This window comes from Ammospiza caudacuta, chromosome Z, assembly GCF_027887145.1.
Source record: "Ammospiza caudacuta isolate bAmmCau1 chromosome Z, bAmmCau1.pri, whole genome shotgun sequence".
Taxonomy (NCBI): Eukaryota; Metazoa; Chordata; class Aves; order Passeriformes; family Passerellidae; genus Ammospiza; species Ammospiza caudacuta.
In genome coordinates this window covers 41,909,752-41,935,155 of record NC_080632.1, presented here as the reverse complement: position 1 = coordinate 41,935,155, position 25,404 = coordinate 41,909,752, and the positions used below count along the sequence as shown (strand labels likewise).

Sequence of the window (25,404 nt, the reverse complement as noted above, 5' to 3'; positions counted from 1 at the left end):
CTTCTTCAGAGATATTCTCCATAAAGAAATTTTATTGTTTGATTTTGTTTTTTGATAAAGTCTTTCAAGTCAGGAAATCTGAACAGCTGTTTATGAGGAGTACCTACCAGTAAAACAGTGTCATATTTTCATAGGATTCTTTTTATTTCAGTCTGATTTTGACTATATAATGTTACATGTAAAGTACCATAACACATATTAACATGCCTTGAAGTGTAACTGTACATGTGTTCTCCTCTAGATAACCTTAAATAGTAATGCCAAATACATACTTACTTTAAAAAAATGTGGGGAGTACTCTTGGCATTAGAATAAAATAAACTTAATTTTCTTTGAAATAGCTGTATCCTCTGACATACCAAGTTGATATAGCCTGGAAGTTGCGAGTTAAAAATCTGGGTTTCATGTTTTGTTAAATTATTACTGTTTCAAGTGCAAAATTTTTCAGAAGAAGAATTAGTCCCTGTGGTTAAGATGCCAGAAATACTCCTTACATGGAAGTTCAAAATTCTGATCAACTGCCTGAAGGAGATTGAGGTGAGACCTCATTGCAGTTATAACTTAGTTGTAAAGGGAAGAGGAAGGAGAGACACTGGTCTCTTCTCTGTGGTGACCAGTGGCAAGACCTGAGGGAATGACCTGAAGTTGTGTCAGGGGAGGTTTAGATGTATTATGAAAAGGTTCTTCATGCAGAAGGTGTTTACATACTAGAAGAGACTCCCCAGGGAAGTGGTTACCAAGCCTGATAGAGCTCAAGCAGCATTTGCACGCTCTCAGGCATGTGGTGTGATTCTTCTGGTTCTCCTGTGCAGGGCCAGGAGTTGAACTCTTCCAACTCAGGATATTCTATGACTCTAAAACTGAAATAAAACCAGCTATTAAGTAATTCACAAAACCCACGTGAACCAAAGTCTGCATTTGAAGTCTAAAGGATTGTTGTTGCTGGGGGCATATATGACAATGGAACAAGAAGCGGCAAACATTTTAATATTTGGGTCCACTGTATTGTTATGTTCTCTGACATGACTTGAAAGTAACAATGGTGGGGGTGGTATGGTAGCTAACCTTCTGTCACATATCAGGTTTTTAATTTTAATTTTTAAAAACACATTACATTTTCGTATGTTGATTTGCATTTGTGACACAGGTAATTACCCATACCTTCAAAGTGTATATTTTGGCCGAAGTATTTATTCACTCTGTGAAAAGGGAGCCATTTAATATTTTGTCTTGTCATCAGAGGAAAATTGTAAGACCGTTATTGTAAAAGACTGTCTTCTGAAGGTAGACCTGAGCAGGTGATGGAAGGCTGTATGCTGATGTTTTTTATGCAGTATGCATATAGGCAAAATAATTCTTCTGATAGATTGGTGTATGTATGCAGAGCTCTGCTTCTTCTATAGAAACTACTTCTGTAGCAACTTAAATGATAGCAATTTGTCTTCTCTTGTAAGTAAACAAGTATGGAAGTACTAACTTAACAGATACGGAAGAACACAGAGGTTTCAGTCTGAATTTCTCAAAAACTATTCAGCCAATGCTTAAGCATGTCGTGACTGTCAGCTTCCTGAGTCATCGTGAAGCACCCTGCTTGATGAGTACAGTACTTACTTATTTTAGTGGTAAAACTTTAACCTTAAAAAAAATCCTACAAAAACTTGTGAGTAACCACAACCATGTAATTTTGTCCCATACTCTGAAATTTGCATGTTTAGCAAGTTACAGATCATAGCTCCATGGCTATTCATCATGTGTTCTTTTCAGAGGCATCTGACATTTTTAGCTGGGTTTCAAATGCAGAACCAAGGACTTTGTTGTTGCTTACAGCCTTTCTTTAGTTTTTTGTATATGCACTATACTATACTATACTATACGTCATTTTGTTGAGAAACTTCATGTACTCTTAAGTCATTGGCTTTTCAAGAATTTTTTGTATTGCTTGTAGGTAATAGTTCATGCTCATCAGACTGTGATTTGCAATGCAACTTACCCCAAAAGAACAAAAAAGCCTTCTAGACAGATACTGGTCATGCTAGATTTTTACTTCTAGGTTGTAATATGCATATTAAAGGGTCAGGATCTACTGTGAGTCCTGGCATGGTCATATAACTGCACCTTCAGAAGCATCCTGAGGACATGGAACTCACTGCATCAGTGCTCAAAGGTAGCATCACAACATACTGTTTTGATATAAAATACATAAAAGATTTTAGCTTTTTTTCAGCAACTTTTCCAAAGTTTTACTTAGTTTCATTCCATGCAGTCTTCCTCCAAATTCTTCTCAATTATTAAAAAACGATACTGGAATTGTCATAAAGGGACACCTCATAGTATTTATTATTTAACTACAATCTATTTCTATAAATATTTTCCTCTTTTGGCACAGGAAGTGAGTATTCTAATCTCTTAAAGTATGTTTATGTCATGTCATGCTATTTTAACACTGTGTGCTTCCCATTCTTAATTGCCTTGCAGTACTTATATTAATAATGATAGATGTTTAAACCAAATTTCCCGTGTTATTGCAAAAATTCTTAAGCTGTTTTCTGCGAATAAGTAGATACAAGAGATCTGTGAACATCCATTGAAAAATAATTAATCTATAATGGTTTCTGAAAGGTGTTACTTTTTTTTCCTCATGTATTTATTTTGTGCAAGATACTTTATCTGTTTTGTTTTGAGTTTATTTTCTCAATTTTGCTCCCATTTGCTTACATTTACTTGCTCCCATTTACTGTTTCACATTTTAAACTTGGAATAAAAGATTATGTTTAAGAATATGTGAATATACTTAAATATAAGAAAGAAGAACATGTGAATGAAAATATTTGATTGTTTGACTGTTGGCAGTAGCTGAGTTTATTTCGACATATGTAAAAATGCCAGTTTAAGCTTTGTACCATAGACTTCTCTTGTTATATCATTAAGAGCCATGGGTTTCAGGGCAGAGAAAATTTATGCTCATCTTTAAATTAGAAGCCTTGTGTTAGTCTATTATTCTGTTAATCAAAAAGAGAGAAAACTTCTACTGTTTTTCTGAGCAGTTTAGAAGGCACCCCTGAATATCTGTTTATGTGAGAGGTAAATAGTTCACTTATTGTAACACTACTGATTTATCTCAAAATTAGTGATTTCATGCTGGAAATCTGCTCAGTATCCCTTTTTGTTTTAGTCCTCACCTGTTGTTTCCATAATGGAAGAAAAGGCATCCTGTTCTTCATAGGAAACACTCTAACATACGGTGTCCTGCTGTTGAGTATGTCACAGAACAAGAGAGTTTGTAATGGCTTCTTACTTTTTCCAGTGCTTAGAATTGTCGGTTTTATCTTTACCATAGAGCAGATGCCTGTTGCCGCAAATATTTGCAATGATCAGTGGAAGCAAATGTCCTGGAAAGTGCCAAGACTGCAGTTTCTTTGCAAAGAGCTGGTCTGATGAGGGTATAAACCCTGTCTTTATACCAGGTATTTTTCTGATTAATTAGTAGGGTCTTAGAAGATAAAGGAGACAATTTTTTTTGAATGAAGAAGGGCTAAACACCTGGACATTTTTTCAAAAATAATTTTTAAAAATCCATTAATTCCCATTCTCAAATTGAATTTTAAAAATCTTTTTCATTAGGAGTAAAATCAAACAGAAGAAATCTTTAGTTGTTAGCATTATGAGCTGCAAACCTCATCCACACTGCTAGTCTGCCAGTAGACATTGTGAAGTAAAGATTTCCTTCTTTTTCCACAACAAAAGGATGTCATGTTTATAAAAAGGTAAATGTCAAGGGAAAAAGACAAATTAACATTGCTTAAAATTACTCAAAAACCTGCAACACTAACAGTATTTTGCGAAATGTGGGATACAACACAGGTGTAAATACTTGCCTCAGAACTTGGAAAAGAAGCCATCCTGAATAACTATTTATTTCTAAGTAGTCAGATATAAGTGTGTTTCTGATAGGTTTTGTATGCATGATCTCCCTTGTAAAGCAAACGACGTCTTAACCTTAGTAGGAGATGATAAATCCTTGGAATGCTGAATTCCTCTTTGTTCTTGAATGTGGTTATTATTGATGAGTATTTCCATAACTTCATTGCAGCATATTTCCTCCTCTTCTATGACATTTGTCTGTGAGCCTGAATGGAGTGTAGGTGCTAAAAGCAATACTACTAAATTAAGCTTTGTTCATGAGTTCTGAACTAATTCATAAACTATTTTAGCAAATCGTTAAAAATTAAATTTAAAAATTACCTCAGAAGAACAACAGGGCAATAAATCCCTCCAGTAAAAGATTTATTTTAGACCAAAGAAGGAAGTAAGTTCTTGAAGCAAAACCCTCAGTAAAAACTAAGCTATTACAAGCTATTACTATTTTCTTTCTAAACTTTTGAGAGGCCAGGGAAATAACATCTGTTCTCAGACAGAAACGTGTTTAATGCTGACTAAATTCCAAGCTTATTATTTTAAAAGAATTTAGGAAAAAATGAGAAAAGATACCACCACCACCACCCCCTGCCACCCACCTTCTCCTGATGCCCATCAGAAAAGGTGATTTTCTCATGCAATTAACTTTCCTTGCCCCTTGTGTTGGGAAGATAATGTACTTGGTTAAGAAAAAGCATAACTCTAGTACCAGTTATCTCACAATGCCTTTGTCAGTATAGAGTTCACTACATTCCTGTAGTAGGCTTTCCTGAATCAGAATTCTTAATAAGACTGATAAAATTAAAAAAGGGGGAAACCTTCCCTATTTACACTTTCTCACTGAGTAGCACCAGTCACTAAATGCTCCAGAATCTTTTCTATGCAACAAGCACCTGTATCTCTGACATAGTGAGCAAAATAAAGGGGGATAAAATGAGACATCTCTGTCATGGCTTAGATTTTACTTCAAGATGGATTGCTTGTAAATCCAAAGCTGGGAAACATGCCTGCAGTATTTTCTTTACAGTCTTCCAGTGTCTTTTTAAGTTAGTTATATCTCACTCAGTCTCTCAATTTTACTTCCAATCATACTTCCAAAGATACCTGCAAGTATTTCCAGAACCAGTCTGCTAACAGTATTTAGTCTTTGAGTTATCAATTTGCTCTAAAGTTCTGTACTATATGAAGGCAATCTGAAATACTCGGGATACCTTGTATTTGAGAGATTGTAAGATCCCTTTTGGAATATGTTTGTTTATCGTCTGGAAATTTTCCTGCCGAATATTTCACAACTCCATTATTAATTGTCCTCCAGTCATGAAGGAGAGAGTTTTTACCCCTGTGTTCATAAGTGTATTTATTACTATTACTGTAAGTGACAAGAATTCTTCAGCAGGTTATCTAGCTTTCTAAAATGACAGGAAGAAGGTTTGGGAAACATGAACAAAAAACCCCACCACAACAAAACAGTTCAGTGATAAAGAGTAAGAGGATGATATCAATATTTCTGGCATAGAGTTATTTTAGATTCTTCTCTCATCTTTCTGTTGCTCCTAGATGAGGTTGGCTTGGTCAAGAGGTTTTTGAATTTAAGTCTTTTTAGCAAGACATTTTGAAAAGAAGACCATTGTGGAAGACAATTGGCAGACCTTTAGATCTTCTCAGAGTATGGCTAAGTAAATATAGACCACAGAATAGTGATGATTTTTGAGTAGTTTCACATTCAGGGTCTTGACACATTGAGTATGTATTTTCTCAGTGCTCTGATTTTTTGAATAAAGTATCTTTATAGTCAGCATGAAACAGTTGTTTCTTTCTATAACCCAATTCCTTCCCTCTAACGGAGCACTTCCATTGCTCACTGAGTAGACAAGCAGTGGGGTCCTGGTATCATGAGTAGTTAATTGTGCTCTTCAATTTCTCTGTCCCCAAAGTTTTTGAAAATCTCATTGGTGCAAAATCAGCTTGAGAAGTTCCGTTTAACATCCCTGTTTGCCTTTTGGGAGAGGGACAAATGAGACTAATTACAGATTTCTTAAAATTTCTTTTTAACAAGATTTCACTTTTGAACAGAAGAAAATTTTACATACTTGTCAGTGGGTTTTGTCATAACTGAGAGTTTATCAGTGCTGGCTCTGCATGATGCTTTACTTCATAATTATCATAGTAAAGGTGGAGCTTCTGCACTAAGGTATCTTATATCAAGATGAAATACTAGGATATTTGACCTGAAAAAATATTCTCACACCCAAAAGAAAACACTGATGATAAAAGATTTGATCCTATTAATATTTTAAGTCATTACCTTTTTTTTTTAATATTATGCTTTATTGCTTTGGTTGAGGCCATTTCTCTTTAAAGATAACTCATATTTTTGCATGGTTGTGTCAGAGCATTTTGTCATCAGTCTTTGAATCAGAATTTAGGAAAAACCTATAATTTACATTATTGTTCTCCTTAATGTCTAATTAAATATAGGCAGCTGGAGTTTCAGTGGAAATAATTGGGCAACTTTTAATAATTTTCAAATCCAAAACAGAAAACAGTCTATTTTCTCACACTTCTTAAAAAGATGCTAGTTTCAGTGATGTGACGACACAGACTCTTGCTTGGTGAACATATGGCTGAAGAACTCATTTACCGTATTTGATGGAATTTCAGCCTCTCTGAGAAGACTGTGTATTACAAGTTGATATGTTTTTTCAATAACTGCATTTTGAGCTTTTAGAAAAAACAATACTTTGATGAAAGCAAGTTGAAACTGGATGTAATCACAAATTCTTTGCCTTTGACAGATTGTGGTCTGTATTCTGTTTTAGTTTAGTCTCAGAAAAACTAGACTGGTGAGTCTGTTGTGCAGTAATAGTCAACAAGGAGGTGAAATTGAATTAAAATAACTCTTCACCAACCTTTAAAATTATTTTCATGTGTGTATTGATTGCACTGTTGATAGAATATCTTAAGCCCTTTAATCTAATTGCCAAGTGTTAAAATCATTTTTCCTCGCAGTCTTTATCTAGTATACCGACCTCTATGTTGTTGCATAGCAAGATACAATTACGATGTAAGGAAACTTGATGTACAGAGCTTAGAAACAATTCTGATGTGAAAATTAGAAGCAGTCCCAGATGTCAGGAATGTTATTTGTAAAAAAACAAGCAAGAGAACTGGATTTTGAAGAGATCTATTTAAGAATGTGAACTGCAGAGTGAAAAGTTGAAATCTTCATTGGTTGCCAGATTTAATCTGAGGACAAATGTAAAATAAAGAATGGAAGTATTTCAGACAGAGCAAGACAGAAAAAAACAAAAAAACAAAAAAAAAAAAAACCACCACCAACAAAAAAAAAGGCAAAAGAGGAAAACTTTTTTTGGAACACCAATACAATATTCCAAGAAGGATCATGTTGAAGAGAGAAATTGGTAAGGCTAGGTAGATGTCATTTTAGAGTTTTTGGTGTTTATTGTCAGCTGTCCCTAGGTTTCTTTTCTTCCTTTCTTGTCTTCTAATGTCATAAATGTGAACTTCATTTTGCAAAGCATCATCTGCTGTTCATTACTGCACTGGTGACATGTTTTTTGGTTTTAAGTGCTTAACAGCCCTAAAGCACTAAACCTTAGTGCCTTTTGGCCAATAGTCACTAAAATGCCCTGTTAAGTTACTTGTTGTTCCCAAAAAAGCTCATTCTTTTGGAGATTTTGTGTGATGGGGTTAGTATTTATGTTCAGGGATTTGGTAAGATGGTGTGGGCTTTTTCTGTTCACCTATGTTTAAGTGCTTTCTCTTGAAATACTGAGTTTAATTACAATGCTAGGGTATTTCTTTACATGTTAGTTAGAATAACTATCTTTCAACTTTGCAAGTTGGAGAGGCACAGGGCATTGATGTTGAGGGATGCAGCAAGTTTTCTGAATGTTCATCTCATTAAGGTAAAATTGGAGAGGGACACAGAAAGAGTTTGCATGTCCTGTACTCATGTTCTGTTTCATCTGAACAGCTTCAAGCAGACTTAATATATAGCTCTGTGCCACTTCTGCTCTGTGTCCAGTTTTTAGACTGTAGTACTGATAGCTTTCACTATGTCTCAATTTTCTAGTTACCTAGTTATCTCCAGTCAAAGGAAAAGTAATTATGTGCTGCAGTATTTCACCATCTAAATGAGACAGGCCTTAGACACCAAAGCTGATTTTATGTGAGCACCTCCATTAATTCACTCTGCGACCACACTTGAGTTACCTGATTCCTGTAAAATTATTTTAAAACATATTAGTTGTATAAGGCCTACGCAGTTATTGACTTGCAGAACAGTCGTGAAACAAAACTGAGCTGTTAGTACTAAATCCTTATTTGCATCTGTAATTCTGATTTGAAAAGGTGTTGAGACACAGTGCTGTATTATCACCAACAGAAGAATACATATGTAGTATCCTGTCTTTCAAATGGAGAAAATAAACAGTTTGCATTTTATCCTTACTTTTTTATGTTTGGAGCTCAGGTATCAATGTTGTAACGATGTTCCCTAACAATGCTTCTACCTCAAAACAGCTCTTCTTTAGGAAAGATGAAAATCTAATTGCAAGCAGCAATAGGGAGTCACAGTGTCTCAGAAGTAACTTCTGCTTGCCTCCTGAAAAATATATATTTGCTCTTGGGAGGTGGAAGCTTCTTTTTGGAAGAAGACAGTTTGATTTCTTTAATCCATAAGTGTGCTCTTGCCTCTTTAGAAATGAAATTGGTTTGTGTACATGGACTAAGTTACAGCAATATGCGTCAGAAAGGCAGGAACATTTTGTCAGTACAGAACTTAACGCAGGGTCCTCATATTTCACTGGTGTATTTGCCTTTCATGAGATGCCTGACAACTTACAAAATTTGACATTAAATTTTTACAGCTGTCTGTGAAAAAAATGAGGTGCACAGACTTCTTTTGGTACTGTTCTGTCCAGTTTCCTTAATGGAAGGAAAGTGTTAAATTTTTATTTGTGTACTATTTTCCTTGACTTCCTTGCTGTTCAATGCCTCACTAATCCAGAGGCATTTGAACATGGGAGATGTCTGTCTTATTTTGCACTCTCACACAGCCCATCATCTGTCACAAACTGGAGATTTCTGCCTGAGATTTGTATCATAATCGTACTGGTAAAGGTTTGGAAGGGCATTCTCTTCAGTGTGGCACTTAGGGCCTGGAATAGTAAGCTTTTTTAACAAAGAGCTCAGTCAGATGAATTTGCTTAATAAATATGTTGCTGCTGATACTCACATGCTTGGATCATATGTGTAGATATATGCACAGAGCATTAACCGATCTGCTGATAATTGATTCATATGATACAGTTTTAAGACGAAATAAAGCATGTAGGTTTAGTTTTAAATGTCATTGTTTATGTACAAAATACAAATTTGTCTCTTGAGAACAAATGTTAAGAGTTGTAATAGCAACATTTCTGTACTGCTTGTATTGTCAAAATGATTTTCTAGTGGGGTCACTAAGACCTTAAAGCTGTCTGAGTTTACATTGATACATGGAAGTTTTGAAAATTTAATATAGTAATTGATTGATTTATTACTGGCTAAATAGAAAGTTTAATGTTTGATGATAGCTTTGTAATTTGCTAAGACTTCCTTTGCTACCTGCTAGCTACTGATTTTAAGAGTGCAAGAGTATATGTTAGTTTACTTGGGTTTTATTTTTATCATTTGTCTTTACTAAATTGCTATATGTGATATTTTTAAAAATCCCAGCTTTTATATTTTCTTTTTGCTAATATTTATTTCCCAAAATACTGCCTACTCTAACCAAAAATTTTATGCAGAATTCTAAGTGAGATGTTATTAATTCTGTGATGACAAAATACTGTGATTGTCTTTTTGGTGGTAGAAAATCTGTTTAGCAAGCAAAAATATAAATATGTTGTAGTTAAGTGAAGTTTTCTGAAGGACAGAAAAATGTTAACAGAAAAAGTTAACAAAGTTAACAGAATGATTACTTGGTTGGTTTTATTTTTTATTTATTTATTTTAAATCAGAATAAGTTATTGTATCAGTTTCAGTAACCAAAACTTGATCTGTTCTCTGTAGGGCAGTAGGAATACATTTTCTGTAATGAAGAATCTTTAAAATGTATGCAAGCAATTTCAGTTTTAAAATCATACATGAAATTGTCTAATTGCTCTATTATTATTAAAGTAATAACAAGAATCAGCTAAAAATCTAATTTGAATGCTTAGAGTAATAAGGGGAGAAATATGATAAGCAGTTGTCAATATTAAAACCAGCTGAAGGAGGAAGGCTTCAGGCCTTGTAGTAGGTAGAATGAAACAGCAGATTTCAGTATCCACAATCCTTTCAGTATTAAATTTTCAGTAAAATAAAATTACTTGTATATGAAAACATAGCCTTTCCCCAGCTCTCTTTTTTTTCCTGATCAGCTGATGAAGAGACTAGCAGCTCGCTGCTTTGCTGGCTTGTTAATTTTATCCCCACTAACTGTGATTTCCGATAGCCGGCCTGCTGATAGTGGTAAGGTAAATATCCTTTTTCATTGCTGTCTTGAAGATTCAGTAGAACTACATCACAGGCATGTGTAGGTGTGTAACACATCAAAAGTCGGTATTCTCCGTATTTCAGTGTACAACTGAGTGCTTGAGGAGAGCAATGACATTAACTGTTGACAGCCTTGCATGCTGTATTTATTGTTAGCTTTTCTAGCTTCCAAGATATGCAGAGAAATTTTCTTTTCTTAATCTTCATTAGCCTCAGTGGTTTATAGCGCGTGTCCTGCTTTAGCCAGATGAATATTAATGAATTTGTGTGCAGATTTTTTTTTCCCCTTCTTCTTTCTTCCTAACTCATCAGATCTCGAGCCTCCTTCATAGTGAATATCTGAATGCTAGAAGCATGATGTAAATTGTCTTTTGATTATTAAGGCCTAGTTTCCGGCTGTCTCACAGGATTCTGCTTTTGTGTTTGCCTGTGGATTTGCACATCGGAGGATGCATAGGAAACAGATTTCAAAATCCCACTGTTTTTTTAAACATGCCAGGTTATTTTGTGTTGTGCATCAGGTTTTGTTCACAAAACGTTTTTGAAGAGACATTGTGCACAATTGAGAAAAATTATGTCTAGGCTGTAATCACTTTTTTATATTGATTGTTATGCTCACATGATCATAAATATTAGCCATGTTTGGTGCTGTGGAGAAATGAAGGTAATTGCCTTAGGATTAGAGCTCTTTCAGCTACGAGAAAGGATTGATTAGCATTTGCATCTACTCAAGGCAATATTGAGAAGCAAAAGCGACAAATATCAACATTAGTTATGTTCTGAGAAAGCTTTAATTAGAGAGCTGTAGTTTTAAGATTTTTTTCTTTTATTTTACTTGTTATTTTTAATTTCAGTTGTCTTATGACCTGGTATTTTTATTTCTTTTGTTTGCATTCTCAAATCACAAAAAGTTCAGCTTCTTGCTTTATGACGTGGATCTGATAACGTGTGTGAACAGGTTCCCTCTATTCCTAGTTTGGTTTTTTGTAGCAGTTTTTTTCCCTCTGTGTAGAGCTGCTGGGTCTGGTTAAAAGCATACATCCAGGTAATTGAAACAGTTGAAATTAGTGTTAATTGCCTGTGACTGTGTGTATGGTTTAGTTTGTGGGATGGGTTTTATGTATCCCATGTTATGAGTCCTGTTTACAGCAAACCACTATACTGGCAGTGCTTCTTCCTACCTCATGGTTCCTATTCCTGAAGAAAATGATACATTTTGAGATGATTTTAACACTTAGGTGATTTAAAAGTTGCTTTGAAGGCTTAGGAGTTGTTACTACATAAAGTATCTCTCTTTTGTGCATATGCGCAAAGAACTGCATGTAAACTGGCTTTGGGAGCTGAGCACAATTTAGATTGTCCTATTTGAAAACAAGTGGTATCAAAGTCTGTTTTGCATGGAACTGTGTAACCCAGAAGTGACACTGGTGTGAGAAAATGCTTTCTGTACATTTACTGAGACAGTACCCCCGGTCAGTATGTGTGAAATGTGATTTGGTGCAGAATTCAAGGTTCAGATAAAAGAACATGTTTAGATTATAGTGGGATCCTTAGGAAAAGTTAATGTTTGGTGTCTCTTTGATTGCTAATAGGTCAGTTTCTTGTATTCTTGTTTGTAAATAAACAGAACATTTAGAGTCAAATTATCTGCATTCTGTGGAATTGCAGAGGGTTTTTATTGTTGTTTTTAAATATAGTTTGTTATTTCCCTTTGCAATATCTCTTTTGTTTAAAAATCATACTTTTTGAATCCATGGTTGTCAGGCAATTGAAGACGGCAATTTGGAGGAAATGGAAGAGGAAGTCCGGCTTAAGAAGCGAAAGAGACGAAGAAACGTGGATAAGGACTCTGGGAAGGAGGATGGAGAGAAAGCAAAGAAAAGAAGAGGCAGACCTCCTGCAGAGAAGTTGTCGCCCAACCCGCCCAAACTGACAAAACAAATGAATGCCATTATTGATACTGTGATAAACTACAAGGACAGGTGAGCTTGGAGATAGTCTATCTCTATTACATGTGCTCTCTCCCTCCCTGCTGACACCATTCTCTGCCTTTTATAGCAACTTCGTATTTTTCAGTCTTTAGAGAGATATGTTGACACTGTTTTCTGACGAGTAATTCCTCTTAGGGCCTGATCCTGAAAGTCTCAAGCTTTGTAGAGTTTTTTTTTTAAGACCCATCTGATAGAAGGTTGTCGAAACACAATTTTAAAAAGTAAGAAAAAAGTAAGTGTAGAGCTTCTGCTTAGGAATGAAATAATTCTGCTCAAGGTGTGTACTTAAGAACATTCAGCTTGAGCAGGGTTTTCCTTCAATTTAGTGAGCATGTGTTGAAATAAATCTTTTCAAAGACATGGCTACAGATTTATTAATTCAAGTTTACATGGATCTTACAATGAAAGACTGAAAGACTGCCCAAAATGTGTAGGGCTCATATCACAAGCATTAGAGCTGCCAAAAGAAAAAATACAGAAATACTGAAACATCAGAGATGGGAGCCTCTTTGTCAGGAAATCCCCATTTTCAACATAAAAATATGCAAAATAGTTGCACTTCAGGGAACAACACTCTTTCTAAACTGAAATGTCATTTGAAGACTTCTCTTTTGCAGATTTTCAAACTGCAAATCACCTGTGCTTCATGAGCAAGAAATTAAGAATTATTTCATAATGTCTTTGAATCAGACTTGATTGCAAAACTTGTATTTAAACTGTTTGTGTCTGCCAAAAATCAGTAAAGCCTTCTTGTGTGCTTATGCCTTCTTTGCTGTGCATTGAATTACGTAGATCATATAGCACCTCTTATAAACTAAGTTAGTACTAAATGCATTGAGAGAAAATCAAGAAGTATTTGCATTAGGTGACCTGCATCTAGATGTAGCAATGTAATTTTTGCCTGTAAACAACTTTCAGTTGCTTACTTCAAATGGCAACTTCACTCTGCCCTTTTTTGCAGCTACTGTTCAAGGTTTGCATCTGTTCTAGCTCAAGGGTAGTTTGGGTGGTACTTGGTGAAGCACACACTGCTGTGATCTCTGAGGTTTTTTGGACATAACTGTTAAAAATGAACCATTCTGTGATCTGTGGGCTCTTTAGAGAGTACATCAAAAAGTATCTTATTGTATTGCAACAGCGTTCATATCAACAAACATGATGAGCAAGAAGCTGACTACAACCTCAATGTATTTGGTTTGCTGTGACTCTCAGTTAACAGAATAGCTGAGAAGGGAGAAGTGTTTAAGTTTAGGTATTTCAGTTAGGACTGGAAGGAGGCATCTCTGAACTTTGGACCCTTGGCCTTGAACCTTCTTTTGAAGCACCAAGCACTTCTGATCAGGATATCTACTTCTCACTTTTGAAAGAGCAAGTAAAGTTGCTTCCACTAGCCTTCAGTAGGGAATAGCTACTGATAGTAACTGATGGCTTCTGGGGAGGTTAAAGATTTTTACCTGATGTTTGTGCCCCCAGGAAGTTCCTATCTGATTTAAGTCAAAAAAAGTTAACAGCTGAGCTATTGTATAGTGACAAGGCATACTGTTTCGTCTCCCTGGAGCCCACATTTATCCAAGACAAAATTACTTCCAATTGAAAAAGTGTATGGACCTCTATTCTGTTAGGAATTAAAAATACATCTTAAACTGAGCTCTTCAGTGCTGTAAGTTATAAGGAGGAGTTCCAAGTTTCTGCATTCTAATTTTCTTGTGAGAGAACATCAAACCACCTAATACTATGAAAAAATAGTATTACAAATTTAGACATCAGGGAACTTTAAATATCTTAAAATATTTGGCGTTAACTTGCTCTAGAGTTCAATTAATATTTTCAGGATTTGCAGCTGTAGAATTAAGTGTGTTTTAGGCATTGGAACCCTTCAATTTTGTTGGGGGTTCAGTGTTTGTTCAGCTCTGGGCTTTTGTGAGTGTGAAGGCAATTGGGGCAAGTATAGAGGGACAGGTTAATTGGAAGAAAAGTAGGCCATGAGTTTCATCTGGGGAAAAAAAGTGGGTTTCATGTATTTAGTATTTGAATGTTTGAAATTATCGTTGTCTTTAGCTTAAATCAGTGCTAAAAGATGTTCATCTTTTCTTTACGATAAGTCCAGAGGGCTCATCTGAGCTATGGAGAACTGATTGTGTGCCAAAAGGTGATCAGCTGATACACATTCAAAATCTTACTGACTTAGGGCTGAGTTACTTTGTAAAAGCCAATTCTACAATCTTTAGTAAATTTGTGCAGAATAAAGTCCAGCACAAAAAAAAAATTACTAAGCTATTAAGTCTCTCCATGCTTTATCTCATGTTTTCCCTTGCTTTTGAGAAGAGTTGCTTTTAAATACAGAACCATATTTCTGTTCTTATTAAAGCCTTAAAAAAAAAAAAAAAGGTAAAATCCGTGGTGCTAACAAAAATCTGAAATACTAGTTGGCTGCTTTTCTGTGGTGACACTGTCTAATGTTGATGCAGGGGGAGGATTCTTCAAGTGCTTTCATAACTGTCTAGAACTTGACTTTAGTCGTAAATGACTGGGGAAAAGTACCACCCTTCCTCCCTTACTTAAAAAGCATCCAAAAAAATTGTCTCTGTGAAGGAAAGCTAAAGATTTCAGTAATACAAACAATGAGCTTTAGTAAATAGTAAATGCACAGCCAAACTTAAATATGAAGATCAAAACTATTTTAGGTAAATTTTTAGTGTGAATAAATGCAGCATATGATTCTCAAAAAAAGGAATGCAGAGGTCATTATCCCAGAACCTGTAAACCTCGGATAAAGAACTCGATGCAAGAAAGTGGAAGTAAGTATTGAGGTCAATTTCCTCTTCCTCCATGTCCTCAATACAATTTTGACCATTTAATTTCTATTTTTCTCTTTCATGCAGTACAGTTTAGCAATCTTCCAATATCCCATTGTGAATCATAATGTGATGTTGATTTTAATGAAACATTCCACTGGCAATAAGTTTAATAGTTCTTTGAGAGCAATTTACAAGTAAAAGCTGGTTTTCTTTTGGGTATTTCTAGAGAGCTAGATACACACTGAAGGAGAAAAAACTGTGGTGAGATTTGATTTGACTGACGGCCAGCATTCATTTCCTGAAATTATGGTGTCTAGGATGTGTCCCATATAATAAGGAAAATAGTTTAAAAAGGAGAAAAAGGACAAAGATGGAGGACACTGAGAATGTTGAGCTTGCACTGCTTCAGTGCCTTTGGTGTGAGAGTTGTTGAAGTCTTTGACAAGTTGGCAGTACTTGATTTATGCAGTCTCTTTTGCATTGGATTTCAATATGGAGTGATGTGCTTCAAGATTTTCTTCATGTTGACAGGCTTTTCTTTATTTTATCTTCATATTTATCTTTGTTAAACTGGAAACAGATAGCTAATACCTCAGTCTGAAGAACTGTGGGGTACATGCTCCAAATCATTAAATAGAAATTACTATTGAAGTCACTGCCACCTTTTTAAACTGCACCTGTGATCTCATTACTCAGCTTTTGGTATCAAACCATAAAGCATGTAGTGGTACTGCAGATTCAGATCCTTTTTTATTCTTCTACACTGCTTTGCCATAATAGTCAAAGCTGAATTAATGTAGGTTTCATCTATACTCATTTAAAATAGAGAATAGATCTGTAATGAAGCAAAAGTAGGAAAGAAAAGATGGTCAGAATCCTCTGACTTCTAGTTATCTGATCTAGTGAAAGATGTCTCTGCTCACCCACAGCAGAGAAGTTCAACTAGTTTATCTTCAAAGGTCTTTTCTGACCCAGATTATGATTCTACAATTTTGCTAAAGCATTTTTAGGGTACCATAGGAACATTACAAGCTGGTATGAAAGAAAGATACATGAGTAAGCTCATTAATCTGAGTGAAAATAAGTAAAAATACCTAGCTGAAGGCACTGTTAAAAAGGCACTGATAAACTGAAAAGGAGGTCTTGGAGAATTGGTGTTGGCCTAGATCACAATATATTTATGATATGTATTAAAAATGAGGAGTGTCCTGGCCAGAAGTAAAACATCATAGCGGTGTGTTAATCACAGCAGACTGGACACAGTTATGTCTGGAGTAAAAGAAATGGCATGAAGTAGACTATCTCAGAGTGCATTATATGGTACTCAAATAAGTACCAAAAAATAAGAAATTCAGAAACATTTCTTCTGATTCAAGCACCAGTTCAGGTGGAACTGACAGGAGAAGAATTACCTGAGAAATTATTGGTCAAAGCCAACTATGATCCATCAATATTATCCAGACGTAAGAAAACAGGAGCCTTTTTGTGGCACTATTGCATATGTGGACATGGAAATACTCATTATGGGTTTATGTCATTATATGTGATACTGTTAAAGCTTGTATATGGTACGTGCATGCTTTTCCATTCAAGAAAGATTCGTTTACACCAAGAAAAGTTAATTACTTCAGTGATAAGTAGCATGGGAGAACTTAAAAAGGGGATGCAGCTTGGTTTGTTTATCCAGTCTTGAGAGGGGAAGATGGTTGCTCTCACTTTCCCACACTTGGGAAAGAAGGAAAGCATAAATATAGAAAGTATAGAAATATGTAAAAGTACAAGATGGCGGTCACAAGGTTATATGACTGGAAGCATTTATTAGTTCATACAAGTTGTTAATTAAGAGTTCTGTAATCTTTCCATATGGAATGGTGGGATAGAAATAATTAGATAGATTTGGCCTGTTGCTTTCTGATGCAAGGCGAGGCGACTTGGTTCTGAGGAAACGGCACGGCGACTTACTGCTCAGGGTCACTCGGGCTAAGAACACACGCAGACACTAGTATGGTGGACAATGGTTCAAGATTTTTATTGTTTCGTCTCGTCGGGTTTTATACTGGGAAAGTTTTTTCTTTACGTCAGGGGGTCTTACTTTACTGTAATTGGTTAGTAAGGAGTCGAAAGTTTCTAATGTTAGGGGGGACTACATTCTTGGGTGATCTTTTATCACTAGGCGTTAGGGGGAGAGGAATTCTACTGCTTTCCGTGACATCGCGAGATTTTCCGAGCGCCTAACCCTGTCTACTACATTAGCCTTTGTTCCTTGATTTAAAAAAGTTCTATATGATTATGTACAGTAACAGGACCCTAGATTCAGGGACTTGGAAACATGTTTCCAGTTACACATTGTTCCTGATTTTCCCAAGTAAAGCTTCACCTTGCAGACTCCATTTGCAAAACATATTAATCTGAGATTTTGTTCCAATTACTTCTTAAACTAAGATTTAAGTGCCGTTACACCCTTGTACCTTATTCTAGCCTTGCAGTGTAAAACATCTGTTTAGAAGAGAGCAAGTTGCACTGCATCAGTCCAACATTATTGTCACATGTTTTTACAGTTCCCATGCTTTTAATTTGTCTTTCTTACCCTCCAAAATTGGGAATGTCCATAGAAATTAATATAATGGAATCATATGTTATGTATGTTATGTTTTCACACCACAAAATCATAGAAACACAAAATGGATCAGTTTGGGTGGGACTACAGCAGGTCATCTGGTCTAGCCTCCCTGCTCAGACAGGGTCATCCCAAGGCACATGACACAGGGTTGCTCCAGACATTTCTTGAATGTCTCCACTGAGAGAAACTCCACAGTTTCTGGGCCATCTGTTTCAGTGCATGGTCACCCACACAGTAAAGCAGTTCTTCCTCATATTAAGGTGAAACTTTTCTGTGCATTGTTATCTACATGTTCCCTCTCATCCTATTGCCTGGCACCACCAAATCAGTTTGGCATACAAAAAATAGTTTGTATGTCTACTTAAAATGCTGTAACCTTTTTAAAGAAGGGAGGGTTTTACTGCTGATAGTTTTTCTTTCATAATAAGGAAATTTTATGCTTCATTTGAGCCCCAGCTGCTGATCTGCATCATAACATGCAGACTTAGTCTCCTAAACTATATTTTTTCTCTTGTGGTAGTTTTCCTCTTTATGGTTTATTTCAGAGGAAGACAAGCTGTAAGTGTAGCTTTCTTTTCGTGGTTAAATAAATAAAAGTAAAGTAGAGAAAATAAATTACACTTCATCCTGGCAGGTTTTAGGGAAACGCTTGTCCCTCTGTAATTGGCGCTAGTGAGGCCACTCCTAAAATCCTGTGTTTTGGGCCCCTCACTTTTAGAAGAAGACTGAAGTGACGGAGTGTGTCCAGAGAAGGGCAACAAAGCTGGTGAAGAGTCTGGAGCACAAGTCGTGTGAGGAGCAGCTGAGGAAGTTTTAGCCTGGAGAAAAGGAGGCCTAGGGAACATGTCACTGCTTTCTTTCTATGGCTGCTGCCTGAGAGAGGTTCAGCCTCTTCTACATGGTGGCAAGTAACAGAACAAGAGGAAATGGCCTCAAATTGCCCTAGGGGAGATTTCAACTGGATATTGGGAGAAACTTCATTGAAACAGTGCTCAGTCATTTTACCCAGCTGCCCAGGGAAGTGGTAGAATCACTATCCTCAAGGTGTTGAGAAGGTGTGAGGATGTGGCACTTAGTGGTAGACTGGGTGCTGGCCTTAATGGTTGGACGGGATGATATTCCACGTCTTCTCCAACAGAAGTAATTCTATGATTCTGTCATTAATATCTTGCAGTCTTTCAACTTCCTTACAAACTCACTGTTTTCTTCTGCCTTGCATCGGAATTTAATGTTTCCTGGCTACCAGTTTGATACTACCACTACTTTGCATTAACTTTGCATAAATATCAATGGCTGAATTCAAGGGTCCCAGGATGCTGATTGCTCTGTTCCTTACAGTGATTTCATTTGTCCCCTACCTGCCATCTGATCTATTCATAGATTAAAAGTAAGGACTTGTGTGGTGTAGCAATTAACTTCACAAAATCTTCTCCTGCTATCACATAGCTGTTGACCACATTCAAATAAGGATAGAAAAAAATTGAAGGGTGGAGTTTTTGGTTCTGTTTGTGAGTGCTCTGACTTGGGCAAGCGTGCAAGACTTTTCATTCTTGAAACTGAAGAAATTGAATTGAAATTGAATTTCATTATCTGTTAAAAGTTTGAAATTTACCAGAAATACGAGAACATATTGCAGTTTCAGCTTTATAGTTATCTCTCCTTTTAATGCCAAAGGAGAAAGAGTATTGGTAGTAGTACACTTCTAACAGGCCTGTGGCAGCTTGTTTCTGGCCAAATACTGCCAGGGAAAACAAATATAAAAAAGAGCCTCATACAAATGGGTTCCTGCATTTCATTTCACCAAAGACGATACTGACTAAAAGGGTGGAATTATATGCTTGTATGCATCTTGTAAGCCATTTGACAGAAATGAGAGAAAATTAAAAACATTGCACACAAATATTTTTCTAGGCAAAAAACATTTCCTAAATAAGCAGTATTTCTTTATGCTGTTTTAACTTGTGCAGTATGCAGGTGTTTTTAATGTGAGCACACATGGGACTAGCATGTTGAGCTGATGCAGTAGCAATGAACTGTCACAGTTCTTTCACAGTCAGATCTTTTAATTTATTCTGGTCCTTCTTTTCTGCACGTAGCCTGCTAGTTGCTAGGCAACCATAAGTGATTTTTTTTTTACTGCACATGATTTTTATGTGGTAGTTGTTGTGGTTATTATTTTCTAATTACATAAGTGAGCAAAAGGATTAAAGTCAGAGTTGCATTAATAATTACTGATTTTCACCTACTGTATCCACAACACAGCAATTTGAGATTGTTAGAAAAGATCCCATTAGTTTATAGTATGGATGCACGTATACAATGGGAGTGCACAAAAATACTTCTTTGTGAGAGTAGGTTCTATAAAAATGATAGAACAAAATAAGCTGTTATTGATCTGAGTAGACAAAAATCAGGCAGTAGTCTTCTGTCATGCCCTTAATGCTTTTTCTTTCATGACCATAAGTGATTTTCAGTAATTAATTATATCAAGAAAAATCTTGAGAGTTTCCTATGGCATTCTTAGTTTAATAGAATGTGTGAACAAATCATAGTTGGCTGGGTTTGCACTTGGAAAATGGAATATTGCTGTTTAATAATTTATGAGTTGTATTTTTAATATAAAATACCATATGAGGGTGGGTGTGTAAGAGAATGTGGATGTAAAAAGAGAAAAGAATACAGCCATGAGATTAAAAGCTATAATTACCAGAAACTACATCAGTAGGACTAATAGGCTAAACATGTTTCAAAATTTGATCAGAATTCGTTTATTAGTGGCTGTTTCATTTTTACTGAAGTAATTCTGTTCAGTATTAGACTCTGAAGCACAATTGAAGAAACCCAGCATCAGTGGTTCAGTAATTTTACTCAAATTGGAATTTCTGTTAAGGCTGCTGAAATAAAACACAGCAGTGATAGTCCTTCTATATAGTTAATCCACACTCATAGTGCACCCGAGTGCAGACAGGTAAATTACAGTGTGCTGTGTAATGGTGCAAGAGGATAGTGCTTTGTTTTGTTTTGCTTTCCTCACAATCAGTGCCTTGCATGTATAAGGTGGGCACTGATCACTTAGGAAGAGCTGAATTCTCCCTAGGCTTCTGTATAATGCTCCTAAGGAATCTGAATGTTTTGCAGATATAGTACTTCTTTTAGAGTACTTTATGTTCATTTTATAAACAGGGAATAGAAACTTAAATTTTAAGATACTGTTTGGGCACCTGAGATCCAGTTGCTGGTTTTCATAGTGTTGTGTATGTTCAGAAGAAATTCCACTGATCTCACTTGCAGCTGTTACTGCTCAACACTTCCCTCTGTGAACCAAAAAAAAACCCAAAACCAAATAAAAATGCAGTCCTCAAATTTCAAATGAATAGAAACACACATTAATTCAGTCAGTTGTGTAGAATGTATATGTAATGCATTGCTTTTCCTTGTATTGCTTCCAGTTTCACTGTGAAGGCAGTCTGTGATGAAGACAAGTTCTGTCATGTAGCATGACACAGACACAGGTGAAGAAAAGGCTGGTGCCTTTAAATCCATTGTATAAACATTTGGACAGGGGAAGTAAAAAGTAATGAATGTGTGAGTCCATACCAAAGGAGATGGCAGGTGCAGTGGCCAAAATTTCACAGTTATTTGCTGGCAGGAGAAAAATAATTAAGACTCGGCTGTGACAGTTACCTGGCCATTGTATGCTTTTGTCTATTTCATTAACAGGGTTTTTCCCAAATAAATTAGATCTGTTGGGTGAAGTTGCTAGTAGCTGCTGCTGAGTACCAGTGCTCTCTGTGGGTATCTGTCCCAATGGCTGTAAGTTGTAGGAGGAATACCTAGACTTCACTGTCCTCTCCTGGAACATGGATGCACCATATGCCCACTGCCTTGTCTCACCTGCAGCAGCCAGGTGTGTGCCAGAACCTTGCTGAGGTGTGTGCCAGAACCTTGCTGAGACCCAGGAGGCAGCTTAGCAGCTACTGCTGAGCAGGCAAGGGCTGCTGCTGCCGCCGCTGCTGCTGGGAGTCTGACACAGCTGTACACGATGAGACAGAGGCTTTTGGTTTCTAGGTCTCTGTTGAACAAAAAAATAGTCTAGCTGCCTGTTGGTGTCAAAATTTCTGTAGAATAGTGCTGATTAGCAGTCTGCAATTAGAGTATTTACATTACTGTCCTCTGTGATGGAAGGAGCAGCATTGTCTCAGGACCAAACTGAGAAGAATAAAGAATAGTGGATTAGGTGAGCACCAGAAAAGAAATGAGGAAAATCTGTTTATTCCTTCTTATTAATTAATCTATCAGGTCTATAAGAAAAATAGTACCTTCTCAAATTCTGATGTTACCTCAGGCATTAAGAAATGCGGTCTGTATAGTAAGCATTCATTACTTCCATAAAGGGGAGAGCTGTTGCCTGCTTTATACTTTTTATCACCTTTATTTTCCATTGCAGAATTGCTTCAGTTAACATTCAGTTCAGTTTTTTAGTTTAATGTCTGGTAAGATCCTACACCACTCTGAAGGGTGTTGCAAGAGAAAGCCCAGGGGAAAACCAGTAATTGGTAGCCTTCTTGCCCAACTCCTGTGGAGTTTGATGTTCCTGAGATACTGTCTGAAAATTCAGCTGAGAAAACAGGGCCTTTCTGGAGTAGCTGGGAGAGAAGGAGGCATGTGAATGTGAACTGGGAAATGCTTGTGAATGCTGTGTGTAGCTCTTCACAGGACTGCTTTTTTCTGCTGCTCTGTGAAAGTTATATGCACATGGGGGAAAAAACCCAACAAAAAACAACACAAAACAAACTAAACCCATAAGTGTCATCAGCACATTTTCTTTCAGGGTGACTTGTAGCCATGTATTATTTGGAAAATGACAAATAAGAAAATTTAAAAAAAAAAAGATCCTCAATACAAAATTGTTATAATAGCTATTAAAAGAGGATGAACAGACACATCTGAGTTATAGGCAATGTTCCCATAGTATAAAAGTTTTGTAGAAAATCTGTTGCTTTATTTCAAATGAATGAAGAAGTACAAATGGCAGTAGCGATTTTCAATATACTTGGAGTGATCTTCCCAGAAACCCAACAGTCATTAATAGAAGTTACTAGTTTTTTTGGTTGTAACATCGAGTTAGTGTAATAGCAATCAGCATTTAGTATAATGGAAATCAGTATGGTTTGCTATAATGAAGCATTACAAGATTAACTATATAGTGATAAAGAAGAAGACAAACTTAAAGAGTGATAGATGAGAGAATTTCTAAAAATTACTGAACAAGGAAACAATAAGAGTGTACTCAGCAAAAGACTGTGGAATTTAGATGCAAATCCTAATTCTTCTTTCATAAAGCTTCTTCTACATATTCATCTCTAGTGATGATAGATGTCAATGACATATTAATGGTATGTTAGGACAACAGTTTCAAATTCCAAATTGTAAGTTAATGATCTGTACCAAATTTAAAAATCAGGGTTCAGTTTCTAATTCTTTGAAAGAAAAACCATCATTTTATTCCATTATTTTAATTTTTTTTCTCACTATCAGATAGTATGTGTGTGTTTTAATAATAATTTCTTTCTGTATGGCTTTATTTTTCTCAACAGTTCAGGACGGCAGCTAAGTGAAGTCTTCATTCAGCTCCCGTCTAGGAAAGAGCTACCAGAGTATTATGAATTGATTAGGAAACCAGTGGACTTCAAAAAGATAAAGGTAAGAAATGGTGGAATTTTGGAAGTGCAGGTTCCTCCATTTCTTTTTGTTTTACAGAAGTGTGACTATAACATTGTTTTTAAAATAACAGTATTAATATTTCATGCCACCTGTGTTGGTGGGTTAGACTTTAAACATTGTCACACAATTTGTTAGTAATTTTGTTTGGTGTATATTGCAGTGTATCACTGTAATTTCAAGGCCTAATCAAACTATAGTAATGTGACAGGGATGGTATCTCAGTGCCTTTTTTGCAAAGACCTAATTGTGAATCTGTCAACAGATTTGGTAAAAAACACGCTGTTGACAAAGATTTCATAGTTCTACGGGAATATACCTCTACTTACGTTTAAAATCATAGAACCATAAAAATCCTGAATTAGAAGTGGTGGACACATATCATCACGTCCAACTCATGGCCCTGCACAGGACACCCCAGGAATCACACCATGTGCCTGAGACCATTGTCCAAACAGTTCTTGAACTCTATCAGGCTTGGTGCTGTGGCCGCTTCCCTGGGAAGCTGTTACAGGGCCCAGCCACCCTCTGGGTGAAGAACTTTTTCCTGATATCCAGCCTAAACCTCCCCTGACACAACTTCAGGCCATTTCCTCAGGTCTTAACATTGGTCAACACAGAAAAGAGTTCAGTGCCTGCCCCTGCGCTTCCCCTCATAAGGAAGTTGTAGACCACAATCAGGTCTCCCATAAGTGTCCTCCTCTCCAGGCCGAACAGACCAAGTGATCTCAGCTGGCATCTCACAGGGCTTCCCTTCTAGACCCTAACCTCTTACCTTGGAAGAGCCAGGTCAGATCCAAACAGAGTTTGGTAGATGGGGTCTAGGCGGCATGTTACAGCTTAGGTGATGTCATAATTCTATATCTTTCACTTGTGCTACAGTTACTGGGTTTCTTTCCTAGAAAGACAAAACTGGAATTCTTTTACCGAAAGAGCTCAATTTCTCTTGCTTTTAACCCTTACAGTTCACAAAGAAATTGCTCATTTTTTGCTCTTTTACGTTGATGCATTTCTTGAATAATATGCTAACAACATATTGAAGACATTCTATGTTTTAAGCAGATACTTATCTTGATGCTTAGGTAAAATTTTTTAAGAGAAAGCTTTTAGTGTGTTGAATCAAATATTAATTCATTTTCCTCTCTGCTGTTCTTCTTTCCTCACTGCCTATAAATACTTGTCTTCATTTCCTCAACAAATGCAACAGGAAAGAATTCGCAACCATAAATATCGGAGTCTTGGGGATTTGGAAAAAGATGTCATGTTGCTGTGTCACAATGCACAGACATTCAACTTGGAGGGATCTCAGGTCTGAATAAGTTAATTTCTGTTAAACATACGGGTTTTCCCTATCTAACATTTTTAGTGCTTGTTGATTACTATTTTTGTATATAAACTCTCTGTTTCAGTTCTTACTTTGAGTAGAGAAAAATGTCCACATTTTTAGAATCCAGAATTCACTGGACACTGCTGCAGTGTGTATTTTCAGAAAATTTGGTTTTAGCGTTAATTCTGAGATCAGTTTTTTCTGATCTGTGTGTAATTTAAAGCTGCAGTAAGACTCTTTGAATCTGTGGTGAAAGCAGTGTGGGGAGTGATACATCTGTTTAGGTTTTCCACAGTGGATCACAGAAATAGCAGATTTAACAGTACAGCTCTAGGACACGATGTTGAGGAAATCCATCATAGAAGGCTTTTCAGTCCTGCTAATGGAAGATAAAAATTCAGGAATTTCCATCAGTAAAGATCTATGTAGCCTCTGAAGCATCTGTTTTTTTTAAATTTCTTTTATTATTGAAAGATGAGTCTCGGGTTT

The 25,404-nt window shown here is 36.2% G+C and overlaps 1 protein-coding gene across 3 annotated transcripts in view; it reads left to right on the top strand.

Annotated features, from left to right (window-relative positions):
- Positions 1-25,404, top strand: part of SMARCA2 (SWI/SNF related, matrix associated, actin dependent regulator of chromatin, subfamily a, member 2) — a 115,614-nt gene that overhangs the window by 84,025 nt on the left and 6,185 nt on the right. For all 3 annotated transcript variants that reach the window (XM_058824535.1, XM_058824537.1, XM_058824536.1), the window contains exons 29-31: positions 12,223-12,440; positions 23,465-23,570; positions 24,796-24,897. In XM_058824535.1, coding sequence (XP_058680518.1) covers positions 12,223-12,440; positions 23,465-23,570; positions 24,796-24,897 — 426 coding nt within the window. The remainder of the gene's footprint in view (positions 1-12,222; positions 12,441-23,464; positions 23,571-24,795; positions 24,898-25,404) is intronic.